Source organism: Protomyctophum parallelum (genome assembly GCF_964188405.1).
Source record: "Protomyctophum parallelum genome assembly, chromosome: 10".
NCBI classification, from domain to species: Eukaryota; Metazoa; Chordata; class Actinopteri; order Myctophiformes; family Myctophidae; genus Protomyctophum; species Protomyctophum parallelum.
Window position 1 is genome coordinate 45,463,371 of NC_139704.1, and position 22,153 is coordinate 45,485,523.

Sequence of the window (22,153 nt, forward strand, 5' to 3'; positions counted from 1 at the left end):
ATAATTTAAACCGTGCACTGATCATGCACTGGTCGGAATAACGTGTTCCTTCCACACGCTACGTCCGGCCCGGGGAAACTCTTCCCTGTTAGGTGAACAGAAGCAGCTTGGACTCCTCGTGCATGGAAGGAAGCATGAGGTCAGTCCGCTGCCCCCCCCCCAGGTTGGCAAAGGAAGTGTAGCGCCCAGGATTACATTAGATAATTGGCACTAGGTGAAAAAATGGGTTACAAAATTGTTTGTTTGTTTAAAAAAAGCATGCACTGAAATAATGGCCTACTATAGCTACTTACTCTTTACTTATTACTCGTTTGAAAAGTAATAATATTACTTTACTTATGGCTTGGGATCAAACCTTACGTTAGTTACATACTCACCCCTCGATTCCACTGTTTGGGTACTTATGCAGTAATCCCTTACTCTACTGGGGGAAGTAATGCTAAGTACGAAGTTACTTCCCAACACTGACCAATAGGTAGCAAATGAGGACATAAAATCAATCAATCAATCAATCAATGAACCTATCTATCTATGTCTGTCTGCTTTCTCATCGGAACTAGGGATGCACGATTAATCGGTAGCATAATCGGAATCGGCCATTAAAAAATAATAAAAATAATACAGATTATTTAATCGGTTTTCACCAGCAATCCTTTTTTTTAAACAGACACTTGGAAAAGAGTATATGCTATTTATTGATTGATTGAATACTTTATTAACAGGCTTTGGGCCAATAAGCCCCTAGGCCGGGCCTAAGCTTGTTTCCATTGTGGTCCTCTGTATAATATCGGAATCGGTCAGAATCGGTATCGGCAGATATGACCCTGCAAATAATCAGATATCGGTCAGAATTTCATAATCGCGCACCCCTAATCGGAACCATCATTCAATCAATGATCCTATCTCTCTATGTCCGTCTGCTTTCTCATCAGAACCATTCAGGGATTCATCGGTTCAATCAATGATCCTATCTCTCTATGTCCGTCTGCTTTCTCATCAGAACCATTCAGGGATTCATCGTTTCAATCAATGATCCTATCTCTCTATGTCCGTCTGCTTTCTCATCAGAACCATTCAGGGACTCGTCGGTTCAATCAATAAACCTATATCTCATTATGTCCGTCTGCTTTCTCATCAGAACCATTCAGGGACTCGTCGGTTCAATCAATGATCCTATCTCTATATGTCCGTCTGCTTTCTCATCAGAACCATTCAGGGACTCGTCGGTTCAATCAATAAACCTATATCTCATTATGTCCGTCTGCTTTCTCATCAGAACCATTCAGGGACTCGTCGGTCCTCCAGGTGGTGCCGTCGTCGCAGAGCGGCGGCTGCGTCGCCTCCGCTCCGGAACCCGAGAAGAGAAAACACGGCGTGGCGTTTGCGGGGGAGGAGAGTAACCCTGGACCCTCGGGGGACCACCTCCACGCCTCCGCTGGCAAACGGCCCTTCCTAGGAGGAGGAGACCCGCGTGGCGGTTCCTCCTTGTTGTATCCCCCCGTCGAGGCCCTCTCCCAGGCCGCTCCTCACCCCGGGGGCCCCAGCCCCCCTGGCGGCCACCACCACCACGTCTTGGACAGCTCGGCCCAGCAGCGCTTGGCGGCTCTGGGGGCCGGCGCCTCTAGCCGTCACTCGGGGTCCCTGTTCCCTCCCGCGCCGCACTACCCCGCCGTGCCCACCGGAGGCCCCCACTACCCGGCCGTGCCCACCGGAGGCCCCCACGCGCAGCAGGCCATGCTCCCGCCGCAGTACGGAGGGAGGAAGATCCTGGTGTGCTCTCTGGATAACTGCTACTGCTCCAGGGCCCCCCCGCCCCCTCCTCCTCCTCCTCCGCACGGCCGCGGCCCCGTGGCGCCGTACCCGCTGTCGGAGTCCTTCCCCTGGGTGGGCTCTCAGGAGTACCCTCCCCCTCACCAGGGGGCGCTGTCGTCGGGGCAGCCAGCTCTGTCCATGAGGGAGTGGATGGAGCCGTCGCAGAGCCGCAGACACCACCCTGACTTCTACCGACTCTACGGGCAGTCTCCCTTGAGCATTTTGTAAACCGCTTCTAACCAGAACACTACGGGCAGTCTCCCCTGAGCATTTTGTAAACCGCTTTTAAACCACAACACTAGGAGCAGTCTCCCTTGAGCATTTTGTAAACCGCTTCTAACCACAACACTACGGGCAGTCTCCCCTGAGCATTTTGTAAACCGCTTTTAAACCACAACACTACGGGCAGTCTCCCCTGAGCATTTTGTAAACCGCTTTTAAACCACAACACTACGGGCAGTCTCCCCTGAGCATTTTGTAAACCGCTTTTAAACCACAAAATTTTTCATAATATAGCGGGAAGGAAATGCTGATCTACAAAAAGCTCGGTTATTTTCGCTATACCTTTTAAGTGGTCACAAGTTCACAACAAGCATCAAAGGATTCATATTTCGCCAAAAAATTGCCGATCTTCAATCTTCAAACGGGGTCACGTTAAGTCCTCTCGTGTTCTCTTTATCTTTTTCAGTCTACTGAAAGATTCTTTCAAGTTTCAATGCTTTTCTCACCCCCCCCCCCCCCCCCCCCCACATCAGTGTTGTTTTTGGCAGGAAATTTCTATTTTAGTTTTAGTCATCATAGTCTCTTGAATAGTTTTCACTTAGTTTTAGTCACATTTTAGTCACCTGGAATGTATCAGTGTTAGTCTAGTTTTAGTCGACTAAATTGCAGTCGACTAAATCAACAGTCGATTTAGTCGCCTGACATGTGTTTCGGTGGGCCTTGATGCCGTCTGAAAATAGCCGATCTACAAGCTCACAACGCATCGCAGCACGACGCGTTGTGAGCTTGTAGATTGGCTATTTTCAGCATGCAAACCAAGTGTAAAATGACTTATACTGGATCTCTTGTCCACTATAGTCCCTTCCTAACATTTTAGTCTCGTTTTTATTTCGTGACAAAATTGTCGATATACTTAGTCTTAGTTTTAGTCGTCATAGCTTAGTTTTCATTTAGTTTACATTTAGTTTTCGTCAGTGAAAAAAGGTAGTCGACGGACATATTTCGTCTTAGTTTTCAGTCGACAAAAACAACACTGCCTCCCATTTACTGGTACTCTCCCCCTGACATGACTTCATTATTTTAACCCATTCTGACCTGAGATCAGATTCATACGAGGTTTCCGCCGGACACACACTGGTCTGATGAACCCATTCTGACCTGAGATCAGATTCATACGAGGTTTCCGCCGGACACACACTGGTCTGATGAACCCATTCTGACCTGAGATCAGATTCATACGAGGTTTCCGCCGGACACACACTGGTCTGATGAACCCATTCTGACCTGAGATCAGATTCTAAAAATGTCAGTCGCTCTTCGATTTTTCAAAAATAGCAGACCTACAAGCTCGTATCGCGCCACTCGGTGGCGCGATATGAGCTTGTAGGTCTGCTATTTTTAAATAGCTAAAGCATAACATGATGCTGACACCAAAATGGGTGCCCGGTCAGAATGGGTTCATCAGACCAGTGTGTGTCCGGCTGAAACCTCGTATGAATCTGATCTCAGGTCAGAATGGGTTAACGTTTACATGTCCCTATTTTGGGGGGGGGGGAAACACACCCTATTTACTTTGGGTTCCATGCATCATTTCCATGTTATGACAATGAGGGTTAAATTAGTGTGTGGTTGTTCTAACTATGAAATGCTATTATTATTGTTCCACCAGGTTGTTGCCACTGGGTGGGCCTAATGGAGCCACTGGGTGGGCTTAATGGAGCCACTGGGTGGGCCTAATGGAGCCACTGGGTGGGCCTAATGGGGCCACTGGGTGGGCTTAATGGGGCCACTGGGTGGGCCTAATGGGGACCCAGTGGACCAGAACACTGGTGGTCCATTAGTGGAGGTCAGATCAGGACTCCACAAGAACAATTTAAGAAAAAAAATAAACATTTGTGTTTCTTTTCTGCGTTTAATATCCATCGGAATTTATTTTTCTTACCGTCTGTTTAGATTTTGACTGGAAATGTTGAATAATATGCAGTGTTAACATTGTTGTTCATGCAGATGCAACTTAAAGGGAAAACAAAAACCATATTATCGTCGGTCGGTACGGATTCATCGCAGAGCCTCTCTGTCAGTACGGATTCATCGCAGAGCCTCTCTGTCAGTACGGATTCATCAACGGATTTTAGTGCCTAAAAAAGATTATGAACTTACTCCTCTTGTTCTTCTTGGAAGATAGCTTAGCTCTGGGTTTCCTGTTTGTGGCTGAAAGTGTGCAGGGAGCCTCTCTCTCTCTCTCTCTCTCTCTCTCTCCAGAGAGCTGCAGAGTTCACGTGGCTTAGAACAGTGCTTCTTCTCAGACTTTCAAAGACTCCCATAACGAGAGTATTCAAATGGAACCAAATGGACCCTTTGGTTCCATTTGAATACTCCCTCAAGGAACACTGAAGGTCCATGGACCCCCACTATGAACACCACATAGACCCACAGAAACACACACGCACAGCCAATGCTTGTCAGGGTTTTCATGAATTTTGTTTTTTTAATCCAAGATTATTATGACTAGACCAAAATCATTGAAGAAAATTAATAAATGAATAAAAAATAAATGTATTATATTACATTCCATCTGACTTCAAGTCTTGGGTCTTAAATGTCTTACTATGCTGAATTCTCTCACTGAAAACTCTGAAGACTTCTTGGGAGTCTCTTTCGTAACAGGATGAATCAAAACATTGACACATTAAATGAACCAGCCTTAAATTCTATCATTTTTGGGGATTTACGAAAAAAAAGCACTTGGGGGAAAAATGTAGTTTCTTCCTGCATGAGGAGTTCAGAGTTTCCCTTTTTTTTCTTTTACGGTTTTCACCAGGCACGTGCAGAGGGGGGGCTTGAGCACCTGCCCTCGCAGAAAGTGCCCTTTCTCTAATTTTTTATTTTTTTATTATTATTTTATTATTTATTTGAGGGAAAGGGCAAAAAAAGGTTTTATTTATTTTTGCCACATAAGGACATGCGGTGTGGGGGGCCAATACAAGCTTATGTGGGGGCCAATAAGGGTTTATGTGGGGGACCAATAAGGGCTTGTGTGGGGGCCCTTTTCTGGAGTTTGAGCCCCTGCCCCCCCCCCCAGTGCTCTCTGCACGGCCCTGGTTTTCACAGTTCTCACTTTGGGACAGTACAGTCTGGCCATGGAGGTCACTCACGTCTCTGAAATGTCTAAACGCTTCCTGTCCAAGAAGAAAAGGAGAAAAAAAACAGTGTCATCATATTGCAATGCACCACACCCAGGACCCAGCAGCATACAGTGACTGACTGGCCCACAACATCTATTCATAGGCTGTGTCATACGCACTGCGAGCCTCATAAAAGACAGGATGTTGGAAACCTACTACGGCTCTGAGGAGGTGAACTGTTGGTGCAACGTGACGGGGGAAAAAAGGCTTTCAGGACAATGACTCTCCTCGCTTATATAGATCACTGGTTTCTACAATGACTCTCCTCGCTGTATAGATCACTGGTTTCTACAATGACTCCTCCTCGCTTATATAGATCACTGGTTTCTACAATGACTCCTCGCTGTATAGATCACTGGTTTCTACAATGACTCTCCTCGCTGTATAGATCACTGGTTTCTACAATGACTCTCCTCGCTGTATAGATCACTGGTTTCTACAATGACTCCTCGCTTATATAGATCACTGGTTTCTACAATGACTCCTCCTCGCTGTATAGATCACTGGTTTCTACAATGACTCCTCCTCGCTGTATAGATCACTGGTTTCTACAATGACTCTCCTCGCTGTATAGATCACTGGTTTCTACAATGATTCCTCCTCGCTGTATAGATCACTGGTTTCTACAATGACGCCTCCTCGCTGTATAGATCACTGGTTTCTACAATGACGCCTCCTCGCTTATATAGATCACTGGTTTCTACAATGACTCTCCTCGCTGTATAGATCACTGGTTTCTACAATGACTCTCCTCGCTGTATAGATCACTGGTTTCTACAATGACTCTCCTCGCTGTATAGATCACTGGTTTCTACAATGACTCCTCCTCGCTGTATAGATCACTGGTTTCTACAATGACTCCTCCTCGCTGTATAGATCACTGGTTTCTACAATGACTCCTCCTCGCTGTATAGATCACTGGTTTCTACAATGACTCTCCTCGCTGTATAGATCACTGGTTTCTACAATGACTCTCCTCGCTGTATAGATCACTGGTTTCTACAATGACTCTCCTCGCTTATATAGATCACTGGTTTCTACAATGACTCCTCCTCGCTGTATAGATCACTGGTTTCTACAATGACTCTCCTCGCTGTATAGATCACTGGTTTCTACAATGACTCCTCGCTGTATAGATCACTGGTTTCTACAATGACTCCTCCTCGCTTATATAGATCACTGGTTTCTACAATGACTCCTCCTCGCTTATATAGATCACTGGTTTCTACAATGACTCCTCCTCGCTGTATAGATCACTGGTTTCTACAATGACTCCTCCTCGCTGTATAGATCACTGGTTTCTACAATGACTCTCCTCGCTGTATAGATCACTGGTTTCTACAATGACTCCTCCTCGCTGTATAGATCACTGGTTTCTACAATGACTCCTCCTCGCTGTATAGATCACTGGTTTCTCAAAGCTTTTTAATGTCAAGGAGGACGTATACCTTCGTTAACTCTGCCTGTGTACACATTTGTACACACTCAGTCAGGCCTTTAACAACCCATTCTGGGACGGACGGAGTCGGGAACCCCTTTTGGTGTTTTAAGAATTATGTTGTACTTTAGCTGTTGAAGAATAGCGGATCATAGCAGCTCGTAGCGCGGCACCGAGTGCCACGCTACGAGGTTGTAGGTCTGCTATTTTTGAAAAATCGCGAAAATGTGGCACAAATCTTTGAATGTATATTCTTAAAGACTCAAATCTTTGCTTCGGGGGGGAGGGACGACGACGACAACATATTTTCAGATGGGGTTCGGCGGGCAATTACATATATTTTTGGGGGTCCTTGACATAAAAATGTTTGAGAACGACTGACACGGACTTTTCAGAAAACTGTCAGGATTCAGCAGCCATTTTTTTCAGGCCTAAATGGTCAATTTGGAACCCTGGACCCCCCCCCTGGACCCCCGTTTGGAGAACTATACTGCTGTAAATATCCAGCAGGGCTCGTCCAGTTGTTGTCCTGCCTGGCTATGGGATTGGAAACTCTGCCTCCCACGTTGTGTGGACGTCAGACCTCTCCTACGGTACTGCTCTGCCAAGACGCAATCCCCCGCTCGCCCAACGGGAGATGTTGTGCTTAATTAATTAATATGGGCTTCCTGTGTTGCTACAGTACAGTACTGGAGACCACCTCCTATACCAAGATCTAAACGTCTCACTAGGGAGACCACCCCCGACCAACCCAGTGCAGAATCTGCAGATGTACTAGTCATATTGTGTTAACAACATACTCTATACTACCATACAGACTGGTTTCATTTGTTAAAATAAGTTCCGGATTGCTGCTCTAATTTATATAATCCGAAATCCGTACCCATACAAGAGCGTACTACATTACACAAGCTCAGTGCGGGTCGGCTATTTTCGGCAGGTAATGCAAATAATCTATATTAATTAAATAAAAGTAATTTGAATATATATTTTTATGACTAATCTTGCATAATGCCAAATGTTCACATGTGGTTTTTAACCGCTCATTTTTCTTTCGTCTTCACTTCTCTCCCAGTTCCTTCCTTATCTCTCTGTCTCTAAATGGGGGGGGGGATTGTTAATTAATATGGGCTTCCGGTGTTGCTACAGTACAGTACAGTACTGGAGACCACCTCCTATACCAAGATCTAAACGTCTCAATAGGGAGACCACCTCCGACCAACCCAGTGCAGAATCTGCAGATGTAACTAGTCATATTGTGTTAACAACATACTCTATAATACCATACAGACTGGTTTCATTTGTTAAAATAAGTTCCGGATTGCTGCTCTAATTTATATAATCCGAAATCCGTACCCATACAAGAGCGTACTACATTACACAAGCTCAGTGCGGGTCGGCTATTTTCGGCAGGTAATGCAAATAATCTATATTAATTAAATAAAAGTAATTTGAATATATATTTTTATGACTAATCTTGCATAATGCCAAATGTTCACATGTTGGTTTTTAACCGCTCATTTTTCTTTCGTCTTCACTTCCCCCCCCAGTTCCTTCCTTATCTCTCTGTCTCTAAATGGGGGGGGGGGGGGGATTGAGAAGGATGAAAGGAGGATGAGTGACATATAAGTGGATGACTGTCTACCATCTCTCCTCCCAGGCCTCATTAGAAAACTCTCTGCTTATACAGTATATATCATGCACCATTCTCCTCCTCCTGTTCTGAGACAGAGACGAGAGACGGCAAATGATACCCCTGGAGAGAGTGTGTGTGTGTGTGTGTGTGTGTGTGTGTGTGTGTGTGTGTTTCCAATGGGAAGCACATGGTTTGACCAAACATTTGTGTTTGATTGGCAATAATTGCTGATTGCTGGTGGTGTTCTGCCCCTCCCCCCGATCAAACAAAAATGTTTGGTCAAACCATGTGACTCCCATTGGAAAAGCATTATCCACACTTTTCCTGGGCTGTGTGTGCTCCAGTTCCTGTCGATTTGATCCAATGAAAGCTAATGAAACTGGTCAGATGACCAATGATATCCAATGAAATCAACAGGAACTGGAGCGCACACACAGCCCAGGAAAAGTGTGGATAGGCCTGTGACCTATAATGCCTGATTTGTTCTTGATTGCACGTTGCAGCATACCGAAGATAGCAGATCTACAAGCATGTGGTTCAGTGATGAAGGGTCCTTGAAATTAAGAGGTTTGAGCTTGTAGATTTGCTATTTTCGGTGTGCGACAGTACTAGAAGGCTTTCTTACCTTTATTTGTAGTTGTGACGTCCCCACCAAAGAGGTCCAGGTGTTATTTGTAGTTGTGACGTCCCCACCAAAGAGGTCCAGGTGTTATTTGTAGTTGTTACGTCCCCACCAAAGAGGTCCAGGTGTTATTTGTAGTTGTTACGTCCCCACCAAAGAGGTCCAGGTGTTATTTGTAGTTGTGACGTCCCCACCAAAGAGGTCCAGGTGTTATTTTGTGCAAAAACGCATTATTGGCGATTTCCCCTACCTATTGCCCTCAATGAATTGAATTGAATTGAATGGGGCATTGGGGTGTTGTGCTAATTCGCTTATTTCCATCGCTCAAAAAAAACAAATGTTGTATATATCATCTCTTCGTAATGTAAATAGTATCCTAAGCTGCACACTTTACTACTTATTTTGATGGAAATAAGCGAATTAGCACAAAAACCCAACACCCATTGAGGGCTTATATTAGGGGAAATAGCCAATAATGCACTTTTGCACAACAAAACATCGGGACCTCTTTGGTGGTGACGTAACAACTACAAATAAAGGTAGGAAAGCCTTCTAGCATGGAATTCTCCTTTGATGGCCCCCATGTATGACAGGCTGGAAATCATTATGTTTGATTCTACATATCAGGTGTTTCCTGTAAAAGAAAATTGCACGGTAACATTTACAGTAGCCAACGGGATTCCATAAAAAGCAGGTGCTTCACCCAGAGGCGGTTCCTTACAACTCGCACTAGGACAGTCATATGTCATATGCTGCTAAATAAGCTATAGGCAAAAAATAATAATAATAATAACGGAAGCTATAGGACGTCAGTTAAAAGGTAGCGGGGACAGATGGACCCTATGGCTGGCATGTTCCTCCTGCTCCCTTTTGCTCCCAAAGACTGAGGAGTTGATGTTTAGTTATACAGTGCGAGGAGTGTGGCATTATGACATTTATTGTGTGTGTGTGTGTGTGTGTGTGTGTGTGTGTGTGTGTGTGTGTGTGTGTGTGTGTGTGTGTGTGTGTGTGTGTGTGTGTGAGAGAGATGCATGTGCCAGCTTATTAGCATTCCCCTTCTACTGTGCCCCCATCCCCCTCTGTGTGGGCCTGTGTGTTATTAATAAAACATATAGCCAGGAATATTCTGACGGATGCCACACACACACACACACACACACACTCACAGACAGTTCATTTGAACTGTGTCATTCATTAAATGCATTCTGATACGACCATGTCTTGAACCTATGCCACTATTTCAGGGGAAAGCTGCATTATGTATTTAACCCATTCTTGGCGGGAACCCATTTTGGTGTTGGCATCATGTCGTGCTTTAGCTATTTACAAATAGCAGATCTACAAGCTTATATCGCGCCACCGAGTGGCGCGATACGAGCTTGTAGGTCTGCTATTTTTGAAAAATCGAAGAACGACTGACATTTTTAGAATCTGATCTCGGGTCAGAATGGGTTTAATCAGACCAGTGTGTGTCCAGTGGGAAACCTCGTATGAATCTGATCTCGGGTCAGAATGGGTTAAGGGACAAAGCCCGTCCCTTATTGTATTTGTCTGTTTTTTTCCCCCCTTCTCCTTCTTCTCCTTACGCCAAAAATAGCAGTTCTGGCTTAACCGCGCAGTCGTTTTTTTTTTGTGAAACTTGACAATATGATAGAGGGCTATGCCAAACGGCGAGGATGCAAAGCCCACAACCATTAGCCAAAGGGTGGCGCTATAGCACTCGATTGAAAATTAAAACTTTTAACAGGCATAGGTCATGAACCGTTTGACCAGCAGCAATAAATCTTTGATACACAAATGCGTCTCCTCATGCCAAACAACTTTTGAACTTAAGAACACCCACTATTTTGAATTATTCATTTGTACACTCTCTGAGTTACAGACCCATAAGGGTCCATTTGGTTCCTTATATCTCTAATTGAGCTACAGTAGGTATAGCCTGGTTAATAAACCAGACCGAATCAGCCGTTGGCAAAAATAAATTGCCTGCCGGCGGATTACGGTCTGGAGAGGCTCAATTGTATGCCCATTTCCTACACCAGAGAAATGGGGCGGCCAATCGGGACACGGTATGCAATATGGGCGGGCTTTGGTACAGTGACTTTCAACGCTTGAGACCTTTGACTGACAGTAGCTCTGACCAATTAAGAGAAAATGTTTCAACCCGCCCCCCCTGGAAATGAAATCCAAGCTGAGCCTCCCCAGACTAATATCCCGCGGTCTGTGCGATATTAGTCTGGTTTATTAACCAGGCTACAGTAGGTACCCCCTGGAACCCCCTCAAGTACCCCTATAGGGGTCCCCGGACCCCACTTTGGGAACCTGTGTCTTATACTAGCTTACCATGTTGATGATCTGCTGTAGTCTTTTTTTTATATATATATATGTTTTTTTGCGGCTTTTGCCTTTATTTTAATTTTTTTATAGAGGGACAGACAGTAGGCTGACAGGAAATGGGGGAGAGAGATGGGGGGGGGGGGGGAGTGACATGCAGTAAAGGCCGTCGGGACCGGGAGTCGAACCCGCGGCACACTGCCAGACTCGGGCTATACCGGCCAAGGTGCCTGGACCGCTGAGCCACGGCCCAGGGCCGATCTGCTGTATAGTTTTTAACCTGAACTGGAACACAAACGACCAAATCCGCCCACGGTGTCATGGCCCCCTTTTTTATACATAAACAGTATTACTGTGTATAGCCATTCTGTAGAGAGACTGTAACAAATGCACCAGTGAAGTGTTTTACAGCACAGTGATTCATTCTGAGAGACTGTAACAAATGTTTTACAGCATAGTGATTCATTGTTGTACGTAGGCTGCATTAAGCAGCTCTGGCTGGAAAGGCTTTAGCGCTGCGAGTCACATCCTGTTGTGTGACTGCTACAGTATGTGTGTGCTCAGGTGCCACACTGACTGATAGGGTGTGTGTGTGTGTGTGTGTGTGTGTGTGTGTGTGTGTGGGGGGGGGGTTACACGTAGTAGGGTAAAGGATGATGCACTTGACAGCTGTACTGTGTTGTGGCAGGTGTTCTCTGGCTCCATATGTACGGGTACAACACGCCCGTGCCTGCAGCATGCAGGACCTGTGTGTGTGTGTGTGTGTGTGTGTGTGTGTGTGTGTGTGTGTGTGTGTGTGTGTGTGTGTGTGTGTGCGTGCGTGCGTGCGTGCGTGCGTGCGTGCGTGCGTGCGTGTGTGTGTGAGAGAGAGAGCGAGAGCGAACTGTCAGCTGTTGTGCAGCTGCTGTTTATATGCTTAACCCAAGGGTCAGGGATGGCAGTTGCAGTTACAGTTGGCACCGCGCACACACACACACACACACACACACACACACACACACACACACACACACACACACACAAGCAGGTGATGTACGTTGTATTATCAGTAACATATTAGCAATGAAAGGTGCATGCTTTCTATCCAGGTTAGACCAGCACGATATATTAGAACCATAATACATTAGGCATTATGTTATACCTTATACAGTAGCTATTGAAAAATAGCAGATATTTTAGAAAAATCGTGATAATGTGGTGCAAATATATATATAATATATATTCTTTCAGAGCGAACATTTGAACTCAAATCATTGCTTCTGACAACAACATATTTTCAGATGGAGGTCGGCGGACAGTTTTTGGGGGTCCTTGACATGAAAATGTTTGAGAACAACTGACATTCTTTCAGAAAACTGTTTAAATTTAGAATTTTGTAGAATCTGTTCTCAGGTCTGAATGGGTTAAAAACAGCAATGTGCTACAGCTACTACAACAAAGGGTAGAGGCAACATTTTCGGGCAACATTTGGACCACGTTGACCAATAAGGAAAGGTTTAATAATCACCCAGTGCCAGTCAGAGAAAGACACACTGCTTTTACTTTATTATATAGGTTGCTAATTGCTAATTAATACAATCAAGCATAGAATTATCAACGACAACAAAGAACGAATGATACACAAACCTATAATAATCGATATTGGTCATTGTGTCTCCATGGTACTACTGGTCATTGTTTCAATAAGGTACTGGTCATTGTGTCTCCAATCTCTCCATACCATGATCAGTATCATGGTCAGTATCATGGTCAGTATCGTGTTAATACCACCATGGTCAGTGTCATGTCAGTATCATGGTCAGTATCAAAAAGGGAGCCATCTTTTAAGCACAATGATAACCATCAATAATAGTTGTTTTCAACTCAATTGATTACCGTAGCCTGATCTGAAAATGTGCCTAACACATTCTGCAATATGAATACTTATATACTTTTAGTACTTTAAAGGTATATTCAGTGATTTCACTCAAAAAACCTTAGGTTTCGTTTTTGGCTGTGGGACCCAGCCTTTCGTCCAATCAGGATAGAGAGTAAAAAACGAAACCTAAGGTTTTTTGACCCCCAGGGGTTAACTGGGGACAGGGAGGAACTCCTTATATGGTCAGCACACTCTATAGTAGGGAGGATTATCACAACAAAACAAAAAAATAAGTGATATTTGAATTAAGTGAAATCACTGAATATACCTTTAAGTACATTTTGATGCCGATACGTTTGTATTTTTACTCTAGTACATTTTCAATTCTGTACTTTTACTTGTAACAAAGTAGTTCTACAGTAAATTGCAGTATTGGTACTTTTACTTGAGTAATACAATTGAGTACTTTTTCCACCACTGAAAACAGAAACATACTGAGTCACCATTGTGTGCAATGGACACTGTGTCAGTCCATTTGGTTACATTCATACACTCTCAGTTACAAATTGGATTTGACTGTGAAGAATGTCACCACCCTTCAATTCCACAGCCAATAACACTGAACATTATTCACTGCTACACAGCCGTTGGGCCACAATATAACCGCAATAGAGCAAAATCAAATTACACAGCATAACAGGCCAATAAAACCCACTTTAGACAATAAGTCCTTCTTCTCAATATGATATCAAAGTGAGATGAATAAATCTTCCCCAGATACGTTCTGGGGCCACCTAGTGGCAGAGGTGAGGAACCTGCCATTGGAAAGCCTGTGCAGTTTTCATTGATTGATTGAATCTTTATTACCAGCTGCAAGCTGGTCTATATCCTCTCGGTATGGCCAGAGCCTTAGATATAGACAGAGTTACGCAAACTGCGTTCACTTCATGGGGCCAGTCCAATCAATGGCGGCTCTCCTACATAGACTTCTATTGAGAATGGGGACAACCAACTGGGACAAGTCCTGGACCGGAAGTAGGTGTGACGTACCCAAATGTGTAGTCACATTTTTGTTTTATTATATATGTGTTTTTGTATTTTTGAACAGCCTTATTGTGCCTTGGGAATGAGCAGGGAGTCTGTTGTAGGAATGGACCTATTCCACATTCCGCCACCAGGTGGCAAAGGCATTCTTGTGAGACAGGTTAGATACGTGGTCAGGTGACGTCTTTCTTCAGATGACAAGGAAGAGAGAAACGAACGAACACTGAAACTGACTCTGTCTCCCGTTTTTCCCTGTTTATCCAGGTAAATATAGTATTAGGACATAAAACATGTTTACTATGAGCACTTTGTACTTTAAAACAAAGCTTGTCTTGGTCTTATGCCAGAAATGACGTGATTCTGTAGTAGTTGGATGTGTGTAGTTGAATCTAGACCTAAGCAGTCAGATTCATGGCAGCCATTACTGTTGCTCACAAACGTGGCATTTTGGTTGTTTTCACTGACAGTATTTGTGTTGCTCCCTTGGTGGTAAAAGCTCCTGTTGTAATGTTAAATTTGTTTCTACTGTGTACATTGAGACATGTTTATTTTCGTTTTATATATATTTAATAATCCTCTCCAGTATGCCTTGAAAAGTATCTTGTAGCCTATTATGTAGCATTGTAGCATGACAGTACAGTGCTAGTGCTGTTAACCTGTTTTAAGAACAGAAGCAATTTAATTTGATGAGAATGTGATTTCATGATACAGATAATTCATGGTTATATAAATAAGTGCATGGAGACATGACAGTTAAAAAATAATTAATTCTAAGCAACATATTGGTAGAAGCCAAACAGTATATTGCAGTATTTTGATACTGAGAAAAGTAAACATATGGGAATATGAATGGAAAATATGTATTGTGATGTTGATGAATATGTATAAGAAAATATGGGTTTATTGATATTGTGTGAAATTGTGAATGGTCATACAGTAATTGAAACTCTTTAAAACAAAGAAAGAAAAGCAAATGGTAATTGAACCTGCATAATTGTTAATAAATGAGATGACAAGGAAGAGAGAAACGAACGAACACTGAAACTGACTCTGTCTCCCGTTTTTCCCTGTTTATCCAGGTTAACTTGGCAGATCAGTTCAAAAATATATATCTGTTTATTCAGCCACACCCCTGGGGCGTGTAACAGATTCTTGGGGGCTCGTCCGGGATTAGCTCCTCCCACTGACCTGGAGCTGATCCTAAAAATCTACACCGGTGACCCAGAGACCTGCCGATGCCATGTGTTGATGAACCTGCAACACAGAGAGCTGGTGATGCAACATACTGAACGTGTGGCCCAGAGAGAGAGCTGCTGATGTGATACGTCGTATCCAGAGCCCAAGACAACTGTGATTCACCAAGAGCGGAGACTGTGTGAGAGACTTGGACTGAGCGACAAGTGGTGAGAAAAGGACTTTCGTCATGGCAGACAGAGGGAGGAGAGACCTGGTCTGGGAGATCAGGAAACGCCTGCTTGCGTTGTCACCCGATGAACTTTTTCATATTGCCAAGGAGGTCGGCCCAGTTCCAGACAAGGATCCGTCAACGCTCGACTCTGAAGACACAGAGGGATGCTTCAATTACATCCACGAGTTCATGTACAGTAAGCACTTGCTAGAGTCTGAAGATGCGGGTATGGTTGAATTGCTTGTGTTGAATGATGCTATTGTTAATGCCATACAATCTCGCAGTAATGTTAATTTACCTGAACATGATTCAAGTGTAAATGAAGAGACACAGCCCGCAGATGTAGCATCTCTGTCTAGTGGGTTAGCCCAATCAGCCGCAGTTAATGTACCTGCCACTGGTTCAGTTAATGTGACCTCTGATAATTTAGTAAAATCTCAGCCAATCGCTGTCTCAGGTATTGCTACTACATCTAGCACAGGGAATGTTATACCAGATGAGGTTTTGAAAATGCTTGAAAGTTATGAGGATTTGAGTAAGAAACTACGCCAATTCATGAACATTCCTACACCCCAGTCTACCCCACAACCCACATCTGTACAGCATACTCCACAGAACCATAACACACCACCCCAGTCAAACCCGGCCTCATCCCACACACATGAGAAGATGGTGTCCCTGAAAGACTTGTCCTACCTTCACCGCCGTGAATTTAAAGTGCAGGGTGGTCAAGTTGGTGATCATTCATCGGACATCAGCTACACCAGCGTGTGCCGCCAGATGGAGGAAGGATTAAAGGAGAACTTCAGTGACCTTGAAATAGTGAGAGGCGTGCTACGGATCATTAAGCCAGGAGATTTCAAGGACATGCTCATGAATAAGGAAGATATGGCCGTAGCAGAGCTCAAGGGGTTCCTTCAGTCTCACTTAGGTGAAAAGAGCAGCACCGAACTTTTCCAAGAGCTGATGTGTGCAAAGCAAAGTGAGCAAGAGACCCCTCAACAGTTTCTGTATCGGGTAATAGGCCTGAAGCAGAGAATCCTGTTTACATCAAGACAAGCTGAAACTGAGATCAAGTGCAACCCAGAGACAGTCCAGGGTGTCTTCCTGCACACTGTGTACCAAGGAATAGGCAACAAGCACAACGACATTCGAAGAGAGCTAAAGCCCTTACTCTCTGACAGCACAGTTACGGATGAGACCATCTTGAAACATGTCATGAAAATAACAAGTGATGAGAGTGAGCGACAACGCAGATTGGGCTCAACGTCCCGTCAGAAACACACAGCTGCACACAGTGCACAAGTTGATGCAGAACCTGTGAAAGAGTCCAACCCAAAGAAAGAGACTGCTGATCGCAAGAACAAGACAGACAATGTAGTTGTACAGCAGCTCACAGAAAGGATAGACGTGCTGACTAAGTTGGTTGGCTCATTGGCAGAGACAGTGCAGAAAGACCGTGTTTGCCGCTGTTCAACGCCTAAACCCCAAATGGCCAGGAAAGAAAGACCGTTTGGCTGTCCAAAGTGTCTCGAGAAGGGTTTACAGGACTGTAAACACTGCTTTCATTGTGGCGACGAGGGTCACAGAGCAGTAGGCTGCTTAAAGAAAACAAAGCGCCAGGGAAACGAGAACCGATCGCTGAGGGGGGACAACCAGTGATCGGAGCGCCCTCTAAGTCCCATTCTGAGGAAGTGCAACAGCACAACAACCACGGCTGTGGTGAAAATAATCCCCAAAGAACGACTGCGGACGCAGTTACTGTGAGCAAAGGACGCCGTCACAGAAAGGCGACTGCTCTGCCCTCCGTACACCCCGCACCCCCTAATGAACCGATTGCCAAGCTGATAGGCAAGAAAGCCGTAACGAAGTGTTTCTTTAACGGTTTAGCAGTCAGTGCCCTAGTAGATACCGGGGCTCAAGTGAGCATCATTGACCATTCCTGGAAAGAGAGATACTTACCTGATCTGGACATCCGGCCACTGGCTGAGCTGATGGAGGATGAAGAAAAGCTCAAAGTATATGCTGTGAACGGAGATCTCATTCCTTTTGATGGTTGGGTTAGTATAACCGTAAACCTGCCGGAAAACCAAGATCCTGACTTGGCAATCAAAGTGCCATTCCTTGTAGGCCACTTGCCCTTAGAAACGCCTCTGATTGGGTTCAATGTGGTGGAAGAATTGATAAAGGGGAAGCCAGAGCGACTACTCCCAATATTAACCCGTTTGCTTGTGGGAGCCTTGTCGATCCCCAATGACACAGCTGAGAGTATTGTACACTTTGTCCAGGCGAAGAAATCTGATACACATCAAGGACGTCTGCGAACGGGTCAACAGGACAAGGTCATCCCCGCTGGCAGTGTAATCTGGGTAAAGTGCAGACTCCCATTTAACCTTGACCCGTCTGATGCCCTGGTGTTATTTGAGCCTGACGAGAATAATGTCCAGTTGCAGCAGCTTGATTTCGGCGAGGGTTTGCTGGAGATCCAGAACGAGAAGTGCCCATATATAGCTGTGCCGGTCGGAAACCACATGAAACATGACATAACCTTGCCTCGCAAATCAGCCATGGGTAGTGTCCAGCCAATTAAGAAAATAATTGAAACGGACTCACCTGGAAAGGACACAAGAGTCCACAGTGTCACTACGCCCCCAGCTGAAGCAAGCGCGTCACTGCCACAATGGGAACCTCCAGTCGACATTAGTCACCTCGATGAAGAACAGCAAAAGATTGCAAAGAAGATGCTGTATGAGGAGTCAGCAGCATTTGCCAGGGACGGCAATGATATCGGGTGCATCCCAAGTCTACAGATGTCGATAAACCTGAAAGACAACATCCCTGTGCAGAGAGCATACTCTTCGATACCAAAGCCCTTGTTTGCCGAAGTGAAGGAGTACATTCAAGATCTCCTAGCAAAGGGATGGATCGTTAAATCAAAGTCCCCGTATTCAGCTCCTGTCGTGTGTGTCCGCAAAAAGGATGGCTCGCTGCGCCTTTGCATCGATTATCGACTTCTGAACCAGAAAACTGTTCCTGACAGACACCCGTTACCCCGGATCCAAGATCTGACCGACACTCTGGGTGGCCAATCGTGGTTCAGTATCCTTGATCAAGGCAAGGCTTACCATCAAGGTTTCATTGACGAGGGTTCAAGGCACCTCACTGCCTTTATAACGCCCTGGGGGTTACACGAGTGGGTGAGAATACCATTTGGCCTCTCAAACGCACCCGCAGCCTTCCAAAGGAGCATGGAAGAGATGTTATGCTCACTCAGAGATGAATCATGCATACCTTACTTGGATGACATTCTTTGCTACGCTAAAACGTTTGATGAGCATGTAGAAGGAGTCCGCAAAGTCCTTAAAGCACTCCAAGAGCATGGCGTGAAGCTGAGACCCGAAAAGTGTGAACTGTTTCGCAGAAAAGTCCGGTATGTGGGTCGTCTTGTATCTGCGGATGGTGTGCAAATTGATCCAAAAGACTTGGAGGCTGTACAGTCCCTCAAAAGTAAGACCCCGCAGACGGTTGGCGATGTAAGAAGACTCCTAGGATTCCTAAGTTACTACCGCAGCTACATCCAGGACTTCTCCCGCATTGCAAAACCAGCGTATGAGCTCCTCCAAGTCAAATCTGTCACATCAGTCCAGCCCCAGCGAGGAAAGAGCAAAGGTCCTCAGTTGGCCTCTAGAACACCTGTGAACTGGACCAGTGAACACCAAAGAGTCCTCGAACAGATCATTGACCTACTTACCAACCCACCAGTACTAGCCTACCCAGACTTTAGCCTGCCATTCTCACTGCACACCGATGCCTCAGAGCAGGGTCTCGGTGCTGTACTCTATCAGCGACAGGAAGGCAAGTTGAGAGTACTGGGTTATGGATCCCGAACTTTGACCCAGGCAGAGAAGAACTATCGCCTGCACAGTGGGAAGCTGGAATTCTTGGCACTAAAATGGGCAGTGTGCGAAAAATTTAGAGATTATCTATTTTACGCCCCACACTTCACCATTTACACGGATAACAATCCACTAACGTACGTTATGAGCACGGCAAAGCTCAATGCCGTTGGACACCGTTGGGTCGGAGAGTTGTCTGACTTCCGGTTCGAGATCAAGTACAGACCTGGAAAGGTGAACATAGATGCTGACACCCTGTCGCGTCTACCCCTCGACATGGACAAGTATGTAGCTGAGTGCAGTGAGGAGCTATCACAGGAAGTTGTGCGTGCAACCTGGGATGGGAACGTGGCAGCGCAGAAGCAAGATGTAGCCTGGATCGCAGCCCTCACACTCGCCACAGATACTACCCCAGAACCCTCAGTCATCCCAACTATCAGCCGGGATGAGTTGGTCCGAGCTCAAAGGGAAGACACCGTGATAGGAGAGGTTATCAAACTGAAAGAGACAAATGCAGTATTGAACAATGACACAAGACACACTGCGAGTAGAGAAGCAAGTAAGCTCCTCCGTGAATGGAACAAACTGCACCTGGAGAGTGGACTTCTTTTCAGACGGACCTGTGAAAGGAAACAGCTGGTTCTCCCTGCCAAGTACAAGTCTATGGTCCTGACGCACCTCCATGACGATATGGGGCACGTGGGAACGGAACGAGTACTATCCCTGGCAAGAGAACGCTTTTACTGGCCGTTTATGAAGAAAGAAGTGGTCGAGTATGTCACGAGGAGATGTCCCTGCATAAAAGAGAAAAGGCCAGTCAATCATGTCCGTGCTCCTATGGGGTCTATCACATCAAACTCACCGTTGGATCTCGTATGCATTGACTATCTGCACCTGGAGACCAGCCGAGGCGGGTACGAGTACATCCTGGTCGTTGTGGATCACTTCACAAGATTCGCTCAAGCGTACCCAACAAAGAACAAGTCCGGACGGACAGCAGCTGAGCGCATTTTTGATGATTTCATTCAACGTTTCGGATACCCTGGCCGTCTACACCACGACCAGGGCAGAGAGTTTGAAAACGAGCTCTTTAAGACTCTCCGTCAGAAATCTGGAGTTGGACATTCAAGAACGTCGCCGTACCACCCTCAAGGCAACCCGGCCGAGAGGTTTAACAGAACACTCTTGCAGATGTTGAGGACACTCGGTGCGAAGGAGAAGGAACGGTGGAAAGATCACCTCCAACATACTGTACATGCTTACAACTGCACACGCCACGAGTCTACTGGGTACTCGCCCTATTTTCTCCTGTACGGGCGCCATCCCCGTCTCCCTGTAGACTTGTTGTTTGGTCTGATGGAAGAAAAAGACACTGTGCCACACAGGAATTATGCAGAGAAGTGGGCAGGAAAGATGTCTGAAGCCTACAAGATCGCCAGCGAGAACAGTAGACAATCAAGTGCCCGAGGCAAGTCCTACTATGACAAGAAACTGAGAGGTGTAGTTCTACGTCCTGGAGATAGAGTCCTAGTAAGGAATCTCAACGAGCGTGGCGGCCCAGGGAAACTCAGATCATACTGGGAAAAGAAGATCTACGTAGTCAAAGAGCAAGTAGCAGACAACCCAGTGTATGTAGTCCACCCTGAGGGCGGTGATGGACAGCGAACCAGAGTTCTCCATCGGAACCTGTTGTTACTCGTCAATGACTTACCTGTCGAAGCCCCATCGCATCCAGTTGAACCCACACCTAGGAGACAAACAAAACAGAGACACTGTCAACCAAGTCATGTCAGTGTGAGAGAACATCAAAGTGACTCTAGTGATTCCGATTCTGAAGGCGATTATGGAGGGTACTGGTTGAGATTCCCTGGAAGAGAAAGAGAACAGACAGGAGAGAATACTTACCATACCACACCTATCTTGGTCCAGAGGGATCCGGTCCCTGAAGAAGTCAACAGTCCATACCGAGTACCAGTGAGGGAAAAGAGACAAGTTACAGTACCTGTGAGGGAAGAACAAAATCAAATGGAAACACAACCAAACACATCATACCTACCTGGTCCGGTGTTACCTGAAACTGAGAGTGAAGACGATGAGAATGCTATCCCTGTGGAAGAAGAGATTGTCTCACCTCCCCCTGCACTTGACACACCAGACGGGATCAGGCGGTCCGCAAGAGAAAGAAGACCGAGGCAGATGTTCACATACCAGACACTTGGTGAACCTTCACTACAACCACATCCCAATGTCAACACAGTCCACACATACACCGTGCCTTACACTTCACCATACACGCCATACCATATTCCACCACCTTTCCTGTTCCCACCTTACATCCCTTACCCCCATACACCCTACGCATGCACTACACCAACACTTTATTGAGTATTTGTTTTGTTTTGAGATTTCTTTGAAAAGAAAGTGTTTGAAATGCCAGGAGCCATCTTTTATTTTGTCAGGGAGCGTGTGACGTACCCAAATGTGTAGTCACATTTTTGTTTTATTATATATGTGTTTTTGTATTTTTGAACAGCCTTATTGTGCCTTGGGAATGAGCAGGGAGTCTGTTGTAGGAATGGACCTATTCCACATTCCGCCACCAGGTGGCAAAGGCATTCTTGTGAGACAGGTTAGATACGTGGTCAGGTGACGTCTTTCTTCAGATGACAAGGAATAGAGAAACGAACGAACACTGAAA

At 45.4% G+C, this 22,153-nt stretch overlaps 1 protein-coding gene across 3 annotated transcripts in view; it reads left to right on the forward strand.

The window, feature by feature from the left end:
* Positions 1–2,710, forward strand: part of LOC310865384 (suppressor of fused homolog) — a 79,991-nt gene extending 77,281 nt beyond the window's left edge. For 2 of the 3 annotated variants that reach the window (XM_083774480.1, XM_083774479.1), the window contains one exon: positions 1,277–2,710. In XM_083774480.1, coding sequence (XP_083630606.1) covers positions 1,277–2,040 — 764 coding nt within the window. In that variant the 3' untranslated portion in view covers positions 2,041–2,710. The remainder of the gene's footprint in view (positions 1–1,276) is intronic. The other variant, XM_083774483.1, reaches the window with a different exon arrangement.
* The last annotated feature ends 19,443 nt before the right edge of the window (positions 2,711–22,153 follow it).